Here is a 16,275-nt window from a genome sequence, read left to right on the forward strand (position 1 = left end):
TTATAAAAGAAAGAAAATAGGGCTCATATTATATTAGTCTTCTTAAGAAGCTCATTGTGTATTTAGTAACTTATTTGTTATCCTACGTCCTCTCTCTAAGGAAGCTCATTTGCATATTTAATAACTCATTTATTATCTTAAGTCTTCTCACCAGAAGCTCATTATATATATTTAATACATTAAACAAAATATATGTCCTTACAAGTTACCAAGACCTCCGTTCTCACATACAACCCCCACTCAATCGCATTTCCTTCTCCTGCAGTTTTTCACACACAGCTGATCACGCTTCACACACACACACACACACACACACACACACACACACACACACACACACACACACACACACACAGCTCTACTTTTGTTTCCAAAACAAAGACAACTCATTTATGCCACTCATCCATATAGCATGCTTTTTGCCGCTCCCTTTAATTCCTTTCTTATTCTCATAAAATTTCTGCTACCTCTGAGATGTGATTAGTCGATGAGAGGCTGCATCAGACACTGTTCGTCAACAAATGTCAGTGGGAACAGTCAATCGGCCTTTTATTCTACAATCTCCAGTTATTAAACTGACCATACGGTGTTGTTCCAGGTTTTCCGGCCCATGTTTATTTATCCAGATTCTGCGGCTCAGTCATATGATCCTTTCCTTTAATCTTATCTCTCTCTCTTTTTCCTCTGTCCCTTATTACTGTTTTACATTTATTTATTCAAATTACCTGGATCCAGGTTTACCCCAATTTTGTCTTTCTAACTTAATTCCTGACTATGCCAAGCCAACCATTACGCAGTGGCTAATCTGCATGTGTCTTACCGTTAAGGAGTTGAGGGCCCAATCTCCATTAATCATGCACGATACTATTTAGCTCACCTTATCGTTACAATAAAGCTATTCTACACTATTCCTTGTATTTCTCATACTTCCTTTCTTTACTTTTTATCTCTATAATACTCCCCCTTTTTGCGTATTCTTACGCAAATAAAATCAAATTTAGCACGGAGCTTCAATTCAAACACATCACTTCAACAAGACATTTCCATTTAACAAGAAAATAGGTTCTTTTCTACGGTGTGACCATACAAGTTTGCCAAGTTTGTCGTATCTTTCAAGCGGCAGTGATGTTGAAGAATGAGGATGAAGGAATCTCCGCGGACACTGTTCTTTCTGGTATAATGGAGTTTATTACAGAGAGGAACCACAGGTCAGGACGAGCGACTAGTCAGCCCGGAGACTTCGCAGTCAAATGGAGAGTCTACTGAGACTGCACCGCAGCTCAGTTATATACCCACTTTGTCGTGCTCAGATCCTGAGATCCATAACGTCACTCAGGAACCCTTATTTTCCAGACACAGGAAGGAGTATCCTATAACAAGATTTGGACGTAACAGATGTGGTCGCACAAAGGCCTCTAACACATGACCTCCGAGCACAGGAACAGACCCCCCCTCCAACAGGTCAAAAGGGCATTGTTTTGAGGGGCCACTGACCAAAAGTACATGTAAATCGTTATGTTGGAAATCGATCTTTTAAGGAAGCGGAGAATACACCACACTAGTCTTCATACAAGTTGTGTATCGAGTGACCAAATTATGTCCAACGTTAAAAGAAATTAGTGGCGTGAAATCAACTTTTCGTTGACGTATAACTATCAGGTTAACTTGAACATGCTCACTTCAAACACTTGGAGACTGATTGCTTCAGTTTGCATCAGGAATCAAACTCCCTCTTGGAGTTATGAGACACATTTTTAGATTCAGTGCAGCTCACATCTGACGTCCATAAGTCCACTTAGAAATCCAAAAGCTGCAGAATCCCAGTGATGGTTGTTTGCACATCTGTGAGTTCACTGCACACAGGAGCTGGTCAGAGATCAGTCAGCTCACTTTGAATAGACCCCAAAGTAAGACCACTATATAAAAGAACTAAATCCATTAATATTGACGTTCTGTCTTATCACCATCAATGTTTTTTCTTCTGTGGTTTCACCCTGAAAAACCTGGTTCCTGAACACGAAACCAGATTCTTCCAGAAACCTTCATGTGTCCTTAATCAGTTTCAATGTAAAATATTCAAAATAAACAGTATCTTACTGTGCTCTTTTCTTCAGTTCTCAACTAGACCAAGTTCCCTGAGTCTTGAGGACATTAACATATATTCAGTAATGTAGGCCAAAGATAATTCAACAGATCAGTGAATGATTAATAAACAAACCCCACAGTATCCTGATTATTCCTACACCCTGACCTGAAATCCCCTTTGGACCTGCAGGGGAGTATGCTGGCAAACATTGCTCAACTAATTCTGGGGGAAAGCTTTCTAGTTTGTAAATACTGGAAAAAAAGAAGCCTACATAGTCCTACATTTTCAGCCATCAATGTTTCTCCAACAGGCTACCGTCAATGTTTCTCCAACAGGCTACCATCAATGTTTCTCCAACAGGCTACCATCAATGTTTCTCCAACAGGCAACCATCAATGTTTCTCCAACAGTCTACCATCAATGTTTCTCCAACAGGCAACCATCAATGTTTCTCCAACAGGCAACCATCAATGTTTCTCCAACAGGCAACCATCAATGTTTCTCCAACAGGCGACCATCAATGTTTCTCCAACAGGCAACCATCAATGTTTCTCCAACAGGCTACCATCAATGTTTCTCCAACAGGCAACCATCAATGTTTCTCCAACAGGCAACCATCAATGTTTCTCCAACAGGCTACCATCAATGTTTCTCCAACAGGCTACCATCAATGTTTCTCCAACAGGCAACCATCAATGTTTCTCCAACAGGCAACCATCAATATTATTGGGGTGAAATTGAGTTCAGAGATTTGGAGCCCAGCTCACTGTGTGCTACGTTATCATTGCGAAGTGCGGTGCATGAATGGACCGTACCCTTTGGGGTCCAGGTGAGGTACTGATCAGAGTGGGTCTCCATTGGGGTTCATTGTGGGCCCATAGCATGCTTACTGAGTGCCCACTTGGGAGTCACTGTGCACACTTATGACAGTATGTCTGAGGTCAGGCTGCGTGCCAGTTTGAGCTGGATTGAAGCCGTCATGTGCTGCTTTGTATACTCAGTGTGTTTGTGTGTGTTGGTAGATAAGGACAATTCAACAAATCAGTAAATAATTTGCTTAATACACAAACCCAGAATTGTCATTATGAAATCCTACACCCCGACCTGATGTACCCTTTGGACCTGCTGGCAAACACGTTTAACCTAATTCTGGGGAAGGCTTCCTCGTCTGTAGATACTGGGGAACAAACCAAGCCCCCAGCAGCTTCTTAAAAGGCTGACCAGCTCGGATGAGCCTCAGTCATTGTTACTTCTGTGACGAGCAGCTATCATCTGAGATCTCTGTGTTTTCCTTCACAGCTGTAGCATCATGAATCTGTGGCTCAGCACTCATTTCCTGGTCGCGGGGCTGTTTCTGAGCAGCTGGGCTCTGACACCTGAGGAATGCCGGCCTCTAATCACGCCTTTGTCTATGAAGCCCTCCATGGTAAGTCTTCATCTGTCTGGGTTTGTCTATGAGGCATTAGCACTGAAGCAGAATTCAGCTATTTGGGAAGTTCCTCCTCAGTTTATGCCTTTAGCGTTGGCATTACGTTGAGTCAGAGCGCAGCAAACATTTCTAAGATGAACACACAATAACACAATGAAAAAGTACTTCAACCATTTGCCAAGAAGTGACTGTTTCTGCTCCAGGTAGTTAGCTAATGTGTTTGGATCAGTGCTGCAACTTGGGAACCGGTCAAATATATATGTATATAGCGTGCAGTGGACTGAATGTTTTTCATGCAGATGGTTCTAAGAGTCTTTGAGGATTCCGTTAGAAACTGAAAAATAATCACAAATCAGTGGCACAGTTGTGTTGTAGTGAAGCCCGAATATCAGAGAAAAGGACCAAACTCGGGGTAGTCGATATTGATAAAGACCTAGTCTCCTTCTGCTTCAAGGCTTTGTGTTATGCTCCACTAAACAGGTTCAAATGTAATTCATTTTAAAAGATTCAATATTAGAGAATTAGTCCAATTTTCAACCCATTATTGAATGATGGTTGTGTCTGCTTTCACTAACTGACTTCCTGTTTGTGTACAGATATACGGCAAGTCACACTTCCTCTTTGGTTACACTGATAATGAAGTTTACAACGGCTTCATGAAGAACATCGAGAGCTACAAGAATAATGTCATCCCGTCAACATTCGGCCCAAATGCACTTAATGTGTCTACGGAGAACAAGTTGTGAGTTGTTAACAATTTAACATGTACAGACAATGTACACATTCTGTAAATTATAGATCAATCAAAATACACTTTCAACATGTTTAGCATTGACATGTTTTCTCCACTGGAAGGACACCCTAAAAAGTCCAGGAGCAATATTTGTAATAATAGTAAAAGGACATTGACCTGAGAAGTAGTTTGAGGAAACAATTCCAGCTCAATGTCCACTTAGAGCTTTCAAACGGATCACTCAGTGTTCAGCAGTGGGAGGAATCTTAACTTTTGAAGCTCACATGGAGGAGAAGGTATACATGATGTTCGAAGATGAACTCAGCTCTTCCTCTTGTCTCTTTCTCAGAAATGGAACCTGCCTGTCTTTAAACATGAACGCAACCGTTGAAGACAATACTCTAATAATGAAATGTAAGTTACCTGATCCAACACCATGCTGGAGTTTCTACATCTTTGTTGTGTTAGTTCTGTCAGTCAGAGAATCCAGCCAGAGAGATCATGTTTCTGATTATTAAAAGCTGCAGATTCATCACACATATCGTCCTGCTGACTTCAGATGCTACAGAGTTGATAGCATGGCTGTGGACTCTTTCAACTTCCATCATCACTGATTAAAACAAACACAACCTCTGCAGCACAGGGAAAGTGAAGAGAACCTCTGTCCTGTCTGAGGACATCGCTGGAATATATCAAACACAAAATATGTTTGTGGAAAGTCTACCAGAAGAACATTGGTAGATTTTCAGTGGAGATGATTAATATACAGTTTCTGTCCTCAGTCGACAACTTCACATCCCTGAACCACATGTTGCCGACCTGTGACGGCTGTCTGCTCTATAGCTTCAACCGCACCGTCACATACCTGGACAAAATGTACAAGAAGATGGGACTCAACGATGACATTACAGCGGAGGAGCACATCATGAGTGGTCTTCATCTGTTTGGTAGGAAGGAACAAGCCTGAGAGAAAACATGTCTAAATATAAATAAAACACATTTCATATGTGAAGCATTCATCCTGTTTTGTTGTTTTGTCTCCAGCAAGAGGAACAACCTTGAAGGACTCTGAGCTGGAACATTTCAGGAAGCAGGCGAGCTGCCTCGGCTTCAACAGAGAACCAGACTTTATCTACGACCCCAAGAACGGTGCTTCACCTTTTAGACCTGTCTGATTAAACTATGACATGAAGACGTGTGATGACAGACTGAACTGATTTCTTTCTTTTTGTCTCTCTGTCTGCAGATTTCTGTGCTGAAGGCGAGGGGCTGAAGATGATCGACGAAGAGCAACACTCATTAGATATTTCAACTGAAACTGAGTAGAGACAAAAAGTGACTAAAAACATGTCTTTTTTATTCATAATCTAATGAAACACAAACAGGTTTTCAAACTGTGGAGGTGTGGATGGAGAGAGTTGAGGTAAAGATACTGTGTGGAGTGCATGGGAGTGGACAAATAAGATTGCAAATGTATATATCATTCCTATTAGAAATCCGTTAACAATACACAGCAATGACAAAAATCACACACTACTACATTTAGCATAAAACATATGTTCAAATCACAACATGGCTATACCAAATGTCATATCTTTTATATATAAAGCCTCTATTGAGGTTTATCAATGAAGCTTTGAATGTCTATTGTCCTATGTTATGATGTCAACAACATTAAAAATGGAAAAGAAATATGATTTCTTGTTATTCTTACTGCTGTTAGATTGCTACTAGAATGCCTTGTTGTGAATTGTACTTTCTTGGTTCTTGTTCTGAGTTTGTACTCATGGTTGAATGCACTTATTGTAAGTCGCTTTGGGGAAAAGCGTCAGCTAAATGAAATGTAACGTAAAAGAGGCAAGTGAAGGAAACAGGGATGTGATTAAGAGACTTGGGATGTACCCTGAGTTGAGTCGCTGGCCAGATGTGGAAATGAATATTTGTTCATTTATTTGGTGTTGGAGTTGTGTTTTAAGCATGTATAAACGGCTCATATATTATTGTAGCCCAGTATCTGCTGTTTAATGTCATGTGCAACATCATTATATTTGTTTGTGATTAGTCGATTGTTTCACAGTCTTTTCCCAACTTCTCACTCACCTTATTGGGGGCCACTCTGGCTTAACAGGTTTTAAATGGGAAAGAAATATAATTTATTGTTATTCTTAGTGCTGTTAGATTGCTACACACTGCCAGGTAAATGCAGGTGTGTGCGGGTGAGCAAACAATGTTTTTATTGTCTTAAAAATGTTGTTGAAAGGCTAAATGGAAACTAATTTATATTGAAGCAGAATATTTTCTTAGATGAACATGTTCTGAATTTTGGAAATGACGACATTTATCTTTGGTTTTAATGTTGACTTTTGGACTAAGGAGTGTCCCGGCAAAATTGAACAGGTGTCAAGTCAAACATCCACCCTTTTTTCCCTTCCTTCCTCTTCAACTGCTACAATCCCCTTTCAGAAAAAAACACTACAGAGTGAGCTGAACCAACATCCAAATCTAAATAGAGAAAAAAAGAATACAATAAAAAAGATTGTGTTTTCCAAATTCATCCCTACGGTGATTTCTGTAACCCAATACGGTCGTTCTGGATGCATATCTTCCCAATTTTAGCGACTCACCGATTTTCAAACGTATTTGTCATTGGGCCCAAAAGTTACACAGCGACACAGAGCAGCAACGACTCTGGAAGTGAGCGCTCCAGATTGAATATCACACAGCATTTTAAAGACAGTTTACAGGGGTGTAAATGTGGTACATTGCCTGTTAGCAAAGACACATTGACAATATCCAGCAGAGAGGTGCCAATTAAAGGCAACACGTCTTTAAGCAGCCTCGTTGGGATGGGGTCCAAGAGACAGGTAGACGGTTTAGAAGTAGAAACCATTGAGGACAATTGGTCAAGGTTGATGGGAGAAAAGCTATCCAAATATACACCAGGGCATACAGCCGTTTCCAAGGCCACTCCTCTTGATGACAGATCGGTAGTAGTTAAGGGCAAGAGATCATCAATCTTGCCTCTAATAGTTCAAATCTTTTCATTGAAGAAGTTCATGAAGTCATTACTACTGAGCTCTATAGGAATACACGGCTCCACAGAGCTGTGATAATGTTGGCATATATATTATGTACCTCAATAACACATCTTACTACTGGTAATGTTTGCGTATGTATAATGTACCTCAATATCGTCAATAACACAACCTAGTCATTGTAGCCACAGCCTTGTTACGCAACAGCCACACTGACTATAATCCTCCAGGATTACTACTATTCTTCTAATTCTGCTTCTTCCGTGCAAAGTTTGCCGCGTGTCTCCTCCCACAATGTTGCCACCACATGCAACAAAATACATCAAGACGTGCGGCCTGATCGGTAATTGTTTGCTATGACTTTTCTAAGAGATTCGTCCGGCCGTTTCCACGAAAAACGTTGTGAAAGTTCCTCATTCATTTGAACCTCGATAACCTCAATAACACATCTTACTAATGCTAATGTTGGCGTATATATAAAGTATTCATGTTTAATTTTGTTTGTACGTCCGCTGGTGTTTCAGAGAATAATGCAACAAACAGCACGTCGAGCGCAAACATGTCCGTTCATGTTCGCAGCTTGAACGCCATCTGTGGAGGCTGAGTTCAAACACAGCTTGACATTCTCCGATGGATGCAACTGTCGTCATCTTCCCCACATCCCCCACTAGTTTTGCTTTCTGGTCTTCATACAAGTTGTGTATCGAGTGACCAAATTATTGCCAACGTTAAAAGAAATTAGTGGCGTGAAATCAACTTTTCGTTGACGTATAACTATCAGGTTAACTTGAACATGCTCACTTCAAACACTTGGAGACTGATTGCTTCAGTTTGCATCAGGAATCAAACTCCCTCTTGGAGTTATGACACATGTTTTTAGATTCAGTGCAGCTCACATCTGACGTCCATAAGTCCACTTAGAAATCCAAAAGCTGCAGAATCCCAGTGATGGTTGTTTGCACATCTGTGAGTTCACTGCACACAGGAGCTGGTCAGAGATCAGTCAGCTCACTTTGAATAGACCCCAAAGTAAGACCACTATATAAAAGAACTAAATCCATTAATATTGACGTTCTGTCTTATCACCATCAATGTTTTTTCTTCTGTGGTTTCACCCTGAAAGACCTGGTTCCTGAACACGAAACCAGATTCTTCCAGAATCACATTCACATGTATTACTCAAAGCAAAAACTAGTCGGAGGAATACAAATTACGAGATATTTGTGAGATACAGAAGTCTTAAGTATGAGATTATTTGTTATACGTTTATCTGTAGCTTTTTCATTAATCCCCCTACATGGATCCAGCATAACTGAACCTTTATTAATATCGATTAGACTTCTTGTCCCTGTAAATCTCTTGACAAAAAACCTCGAGCTGGAACAAACATGTGAACACAAATAACACGTCTCAATTTCTGCAGTTCAGAAACAGACTTTCATCCAGTATGAATAAATTGAGAGACTTTCACACATGCTTTTATTTTCTTTACAGTTCACACAAATTACAGCTTAAATATTATTGATGTTTAGGGCTCTTGACTCATTCTTTGAGTCACTTTTCGGAAACAGAAACCTTCTTGTGTCCTTAATCAGTTTCAATGTAAAATATTCAAAATAAACAGTATCTTACTGTGCTCTTTTCTTCAGTTCTCAACTAGACCAAGTTCCCTGAGTCTTGAGGACATTAACATATATTCAGTAATGTAGGCCAAAGATAATTCAACAGATCAGTGAATGATTAATAAACAAACCCCACAGTATCCTGATTATTCCTACACCCTGACCTGAAATCCCCTTTGGACCTGCAGGGGAGTATGCTGGCAAACATTGCTCAACTAATTCTGGGGGAAAGCTTTCTAGTTTGTAAATACTGGAAAAAAAGAAGCCTACATAGTCCTACATTTTCAACCATCCATATTTCTCCAACAAGCAACATGAATATTTCTCCAATAGGCAACATCAATATTTCTCCAACAGACTACCGTCAATGTTTCTCCAACAGGCTACCGTCAATACTTCTCCAATCGGCTACCATCAATGTTTCTCTAATAGGCAACCATCAATGTTTCTCCAACAGGCTACCATCAATGTTTCTCTAATAGGCAACCATCAATGTTTCTCCAACAGGCTACCATCAATGTTTCTCCAACAGGCTACCGTCAATGTTTCTCCAACAGGCTACCGTCAATGTTTCTCCAACAGGCAACCATCAATGTTTCTCTAATAGGCAACCATCAATGTTTCTCCAACAGGCAACCATCAATGTTTCTCCAACAGGCTACCATCAATGTTTCTCCAACAGGCCACCATCAATGTTTCTCCAACAGGCAACCATCAATGTTTCTCCAACAGGCTACCATCAATGTTTCTCCAACAGGCAACCATCAATGTTTCTCCAACAGGCTACCATCAATGTTTCTCCAACAGGCTACCATCAATGTTTCTCCAACAGGCTACCATCAATGTTTCTCCAACAGGCAACCATCAATGTTTCTCCAACAGGCTACCATCAATGTTTCTCCAACAGGCAACCATCAATGTTTCTCCAACAGGCAACCATCAATATTATTGGGGTGAAATTGAGTTCAGAGATTTGGAGCCCAGCTCACTGTGTGCTACGTTATCATTGCGAAGTGCGGTGCATGAATGGACCGTACCCTTTGGGGTCCAGGTGAGGTACTGATCAGAGTGGGTCTCCATTGGGGTTCATTGTGGGCCCATAGCATGCTTACTGAGTGCCCACTTGGGAGTCACTGTGCACACTTATGACAGTATGTCTGAGGTCAGGCTGCGTGCCAGTTTGAGCTGGATTGAAGCCGTCATGTGCTGCTTTGTATACTCAGTGTGTTTGTGTGCGTTGGTAGATAAGGACAATTCAACAAATCAGTAAATAATTTGCTTAATACACAAACCCAGAATTGTCATTATGAAATCCTACACCCCGACCTGATGTACCCTTTGGACCTGCTGGCAAACACGTCCAACCTAATTCTGGGGAAGGCTTCCTCGTCTGTAGATACTGGGGAACAAACCAAGCCCCCAGCAGCTTCTTAAAAGGCTGACCAGCTCGGATGAGCCTCAGTCATTGTTACTTCTGTGACGAGCAGCTATCATCTGAGATCTCTGTGTTTTCCTTCACAGCTGTAGCATCATGAATCTGTGGCTCAGCACTCATTTCCTGGTCGCGGGGCTGTTTCTGAGCAGCTGGGCTCTGACACCTGAGGAATGCCGGCCTCTAATCACGCCTTTGTCTATGACGCCCTCCATGGTAAGTCTTCATCTGTCTGGGTTTGTCTATGAGGCATTAGCACTGAAGCAGAATTCAGCTATTTGGGAAGTTCCTCCTCAGTTCATGCCTTTAGCGTTGGCATTACGTTGAGTCAGAGCGCAGCAAACATTTCTAAGATGAACACACAATAACACAATGAAAAAGTACTTCAACCATTTGCCAAGAAGTGACTGTTTCTGCTCCAGGTAGTTAGCTAATGTGTTTGGATCAGTGCTGCAACTTGGGAACAGGTCAAATATATATGTATATAGCGTGCAGTGGACTGAATGTTTTTCATGCAGATGGTTCTAAGAGTCTTTGAGGATTCCGTTAGAAACTGAAAAATAATCACAAATCAGTGGCACAGTTGTGTTGTAGTGAAGCCCGAATATCAGAGAAAAGGACCAAACTCGGGGTAGTCGATATTGATAAAGACCTAGTCTCCTTCTGCTTCAAGGCTTTGTGTTATGCTCCACTAAACAGGTTCAAATGTAATTCATTTTAAAAGATTCAATATTAGAGAATTAGTCCAATTTTCAACCCATTATTGAATGATGGTTGTGTCTGCTTTCACTAACTGACTTCCTGTTTGTGTACAGATATACGGCAAGTCACACTTCCTCTTTGGTTACACTGATAATGAAGTTTACAACGGCTTCATGAAGAACATCGAGAGCTACAAGAATAATGTCATCCCGTCAACATTCGGCCCAAATGCACTTAATGTGTCTACGGAGAACAAGTTGTGAGTTGTTAACAATTTAACTATGTACAGACAATGTACACAATCTGTAAATTATAGATCAATCAAAATACACTTTCAACATGTTTAGCATTGACATGTTTTCTCCACTGGAAGGACACCCTAAAAAGTCCAGGAGCAATATTTGCAATAATAGTAAAAGGACATTGACCTGAGAAGTAGTTTGAGGAAACAATTCCAGCTCAATGTCCACTTAGAGCTTTCAAACGGATCACTCAGTGTTCAGCAGTGGGAGGAATCTTAACTTTTGAAGCTCACATGGAGGAGAAGGTATACATGATGTTCGAAGATGAACTCAGCTCTTCCTCTTGTCTCTTTCTCAGAAATGGAACCTGCCTGTCTTTAAACATGAACGCAACCGTTGAAGACAATACTCTAATAATGAAATGTAAGTTACCTGATCCAACACCATGCTGGAGTTTCTACATCTTTGTTGTGTTAGTTCTGTCAGTCAGAGAATCCAGCCAGAGAGATCATGTTTCTGATTATTAAAAGCTGCAGATTCATCACACATATCGTCCTGCTGACTTCAGATGCTACAGAGTTGATAGCATGGCTGTGGACTCTTTCAACTTCCATCATCACTGATTAAAACAAACACAACCTCTGCAGCACAGGGAAAGTGAAGAGAACCTCTGTCCTGTCTGAGGACATCGCTGGAATATATCAAACACAAAATATGTTTCTGGAAAGTCTACCAGAAGAACATTGGTAGATTTTCAGTGGAGATGATTAATATACAGTTTCTGTCCTCAGTCGACAACTTCACATCCCTGAACCACATGTTGCCGACCTGTGACGGCTGTCTGCTCTATAGCTTCAACCGCACCGTCACATACCTGGACAAAATGTACAAGAAGATGGGACTCAACGATGACATTACAGCGGAGGAGCACATCATGAGTGGTCTTCATCTGTTTGGTAGGAAGGAACAAGCCTGAGAGAAAACATGTCTAAATATAAATAAAACACATTTCATATGTGAAGCATTCATCCTGTTTTGTTGTTTTGTCTCCAGCAAGAGGAACAACCTTGAAGGACTCTGAGCTGGAACATTTCAGGAAGCAGGCGAGCTGCCTCGGCTTCAACAGAGAACCAGACTTTATCTACGACCCCAAGAACGGTGCTTCACCTTTTAGACCTGTCTGATTAAACTATGACATGAAGACGTGTGATGACAGACTGAACTGATTTCTTTCTTTTTGTCTCTCTGTCTGCAGATTTCTGTGCTGAAGGCGAGGGGCTGAAGATGATCGACGAAGAGCAACACTCATTAGATATTTCAACTGAAACTGAGTAGAGACAAAAAGTGACTAAAAACATGTCTTTTGTATTCATAATCTAATGAAACACAAACAGGTTTTCAAACTGTGGAGGTGTGGATGGAGAGAGTTGAGGTAAAGATACTGTGTGGAGTGCATGGGAGTGGACAAATAAGATTGCAAATGTATATATCATTCCTATTAGAAATCCGTTAACAATACACAGCAATGACAAAAATCACACACTACTACATTTAGCATAAAACATATGTTCAAATCACAACATGGCTATACCAAATGTCATATCTTTTATATATAAAGCCTCTATTGAGGTTTATCAATGAAGCTTTGAATGTCTATTGTCCTATGTTATGATGTCAACAACATTAAAAATGGAAAAGAAATATGATTTCTTGTTATTCTTACTGCTGTTAGATTGCTACTAGAATGCCTTGTTGTGAATTGTACTTTCTTGGTTCTTGTTCTGAGTTTGTACTCATGGTTGAATGCACTTATTGTAAGTCGCTTTGGGGAAAAGCGTCAGCTAAATGACATGTAACGTAAAAGAGGCAAGTGAAGGAAACAGGGATGTGATTAAGAGACTTGGGATGTACCCTGAGTTGAGTCGCTGGCCAGATGTGGAAATGAATATTTGTTCATTTATTTGGTGTTGGAGTTGTGTTTTGAGCATGTATAAACGGCTCATATATTATTGTAGCCCAGTATCTGCTGTTTAATGTCATGTGCAACATCATTATATTTGTTTGTGATTAGTCGATTGTTTCACAGTCTTTTCCCAACTTCTCACTCACCTTATTGGGGGCCACTCGGGCTTAACAGGTTTTAAATGGGAAAGAAATATGATTTATTGTTATTCTTAGTGCTGTTAGATTGCTACACACTGCCAGGTAAATGCAGGTGTGTGCGGGTGAGCAAACAATGTTTTTATTGTCTTGAAAATGTTGTTGAAAGGCTAAATGGAAACTAATTTATATTGAAGCAGAATATTTTCTTAGATGAACATGTTCTGAATTTTGGAAATGACGACATTTATCTTTGGTTTTAATGTTGACTTTTGGACTAAGGAGTGTCCCGGCAAAATTGAACAGGTGTCAAGTCAAACATCCACCCTTTTTTCCCTTCCTTCCTCTTCAACTGCTACAATCCCCTTTCAGAAAAAAACACTACAGAGTGAGCTGAACCAACATCCAAATCTAAATAGAGAAAAAAAGAATACAATAAAAAAGATTGTGTTTTCCAAATTCATCCCTACGGTGATTTCTGTAACCCAATACGGTCGTTCTGGATGCATATCTTGCCAATTTTAGCGACTCACCGATTTTCAAACGTATTTGTCATTGGGCCCAAAAGTTACACAGCGACACAGAGCAGCAACGACTCTGGAAGTGAGCGCTCCAGATTGAATATCACACAGCATTTTACAGACAGTTTACAGGGGTGTAAATGTGGTACATTGCCTGTTAGCAAAGACACATTGACAATATCCAGCAGAGAGGTGCCAATTAAAGGCAACACGTCTTTAAGCAGCCTCGTTGGGATGGGGTCCAAGAGACAGGTAGACGGTTTAGAAGTAGAAACCATTGAAGACAATTGGTCAAGGTTGATGAGGGAAAAGCTATCCAAATATACACCAGGGCATACAGCCGTTTCCAAGGCCACTCCTCTTGATGACAGATCGGCAGTAGTTGAGGTCAAGAGATCATCAATCTTGCCTCTAATAGTTTAAATCTTTTCATTGAAGAAGTTCATGAAGTCATTACTACTGAGGTCTATAGGAATACACGGCTCCACAGAGCTGTGATAATGTTGGCATATATATTATGTACCTCAATAACACATCTTACTACTGGTAATGTTTGCGTATGTATAATGTACCTCAATATCGTCAATAACACAACCTAGTCATTGTAGCCACAGCCTTGTTACGCAACAGCCACACTGACTATAATCCTCCAGGATTACTACTATTCTTCTAATTCTGCTTCTTCCGTGCAAAGTTTGCCGCGTGTCTCCTCCCACAATGTTGCCACCACATGCAACAAAATACATCAAGACGTGCGGCCTGATCGGTAATTGTTTGGTATGACTTTTCTAAGAGATTCGTCCGGCCGTTTCCACGAAAAACGTTGAGAAATTTCCTCATTCATTTGAACCTCGATAACCTCAATAACACATCTTACTAATGCTAATGTTGGCGTATATATAAAGTATTCATGTTTAATTTTGTTTGTACGTCCGCTGGTGTTTCAGAGAATAATGCAACAAACAGCACGTCGAGCGCAAACATGTCCGTTCATGTTCGCAGCTTGAACGCCATCTGTGGAGGCTGAGTTCAAACACAGCTTGACATTCTCCGATGGATGCAACTGTCGTCATCTTCCCCACATCCCCCACTAGTTTTGCTTTCTGGTCTTCATACAAGTTGTGTATCGAGTGACCAAATTATTGCCAACGTTAAAAGAAATTAGTGGCGTGAAATCAACTTTTCGTTGACGTATAACTATCAGGTTAACTTGAACATGCTCACTTCAAACACTTGGAGACTGATTGCTTCAGTTTGCATCAGGAATCAAACTCCCTCTTGGAGTTATGACACACGTTTTTAGATTCAGTGCAGCTCACATCTGACGTCCATAAGTCCACTTAGAAATCCAAAAGCTGCAGAATCCCAGTGATGGTTGTTTGCACATCTGTGAGTTCACTGCACACAGGAGCTGGTCAGAGATCAGTCAGCTCACTTTGAATAGACCCCAAAGTAAGACCACTATATAAAAGAACTAAATCCATTAATATTGCCGTTCTGTCTTATCACCATCAATGTTTTTTCTTCTGTGGTTTCACCCTGAAAGACCTGGTTCCTGAACACGAAACCAGATTCTTCCAGAATCACATTCACTTATTTTCCAGACACAGGAAGGAGTCTCCTATTGTCCATTTCTCCCCTCCCCCCCCCCCCCCCCCCTTCGAGAGCCCACAGAGTCTCGAAAGAGTGAAACAAAATCAAAACTACAGAATAACCAATAAATTAACAGATGTATGTGTTAGGATTAAAATAACATCAGACACTCAAAATGGATATTCCTCCACCAGTTCGATCCTTATCCTTTCGTCTTCCTCAACGTCCGTGTCATCACCATGTAATAATGGCATCTGACTTTGATCGCCTGGCATCACAACTCCAACCCATCTCATTATCATAGCCTTTGCAAAGGTCAACAATAGCGTACAAAAACAAAACATCACACACAATGACAGAACGAGTACTGCCACAACCTGTACTAACACTGCACCTAATGGCCCTAATTTATCCTGCAACCAAGCATTTGCAGACCATCCAGCGTTTTCCGACGGGCCAAATGCATCTCTTATAAGCTTCAATGCATCTACGACACTAGTCATATTATCAGAATTATCAGGAATCAAAGTGTAGCAAGCCTCCCCTGTTAAGTTTAAAGTCACACAAAGGCCACCTTGTTTGGCCAAAATATAGTCAAGAGCCATGTCATGTTTTAGCAACGTCAGCCTGTGGCTTCTCTGAGTGTTTGACAAATATTCAAACCCTCTTATGGTTTTGTTCGCAAAACCCTGGAAGGTGTAGGTAATGTTATCGATGTGATCTGCCAAGAATGTCACCCCATACCATGGAAATAATCCTATTCCCCACTTCTCTGCTATA

At 40.7% G+C, this 16,275-nt stretch overlaps 2 protein-coding genes across 2 annotated transcripts; both read left to right on the plus strand.

The window, feature by feature from the left end:
* The first annotated feature begins 2,886 nt into the window (after window positions 1-2,886).
* LOC117739246 lies at window positions 2,887-5,694 on the plus strand. Its single transcript, XM_034545541.1, has 7 exons — window positions 2,887-2,915; window positions 3,386-3,512; window positions 4,112-4,257; window positions 4,598-4,662; window positions 5,031-5,195; window positions 5,293-5,397; window positions 5,495-5,694. Exons 1-7 carry the CDS (start codon window positions 2,887-2,889, stop codon window positions 5,572-5,574), a joined length of 717 nt encoding a protein of 238 aa, XP_034401432.1. The 3' UTR covers window positions 5,575-5,694.
* A 4,720-nt stretch (window positions 5,695-10,414) lies between these two features.
* LOC117739354 lies at window positions 10,415-12,653 on the plus strand. Its single transcript, XM_034545711.1, has 6 exons — window positions 10,415-10,553; window positions 11,153-11,298; window positions 11,640-11,704; window positions 12,073-12,237; window positions 12,335-12,439; window positions 12,537-12,653. Exons 1-6 carry the CDS (start codon window positions 10,437-10,439, stop codon window positions 12,614-12,616), a joined length of 678 nt encoding a protein of 225 aa, XP_034401602.1. The 5' UTR covers window positions 10,415-10,436; the 3' UTR covers window positions 12,617-12,653.
* Window positions 12,654-16,275: the final 3,622 nt, after the last annotated feature.

Source organism: Cyclopterus lumpus, chromosome 11, assembly GCF_009769545.1.
Source record: "Cyclopterus lumpus isolate fCycLum1 chromosome 11, fCycLum1.pri, whole genome shotgun sequence".
Lineage (NCBI taxonomy): Eukaryota > Metazoa > Chordata > Actinopteri > Perciformes > Cyclopteridae > Cyclopterus > Cyclopterus lumpus.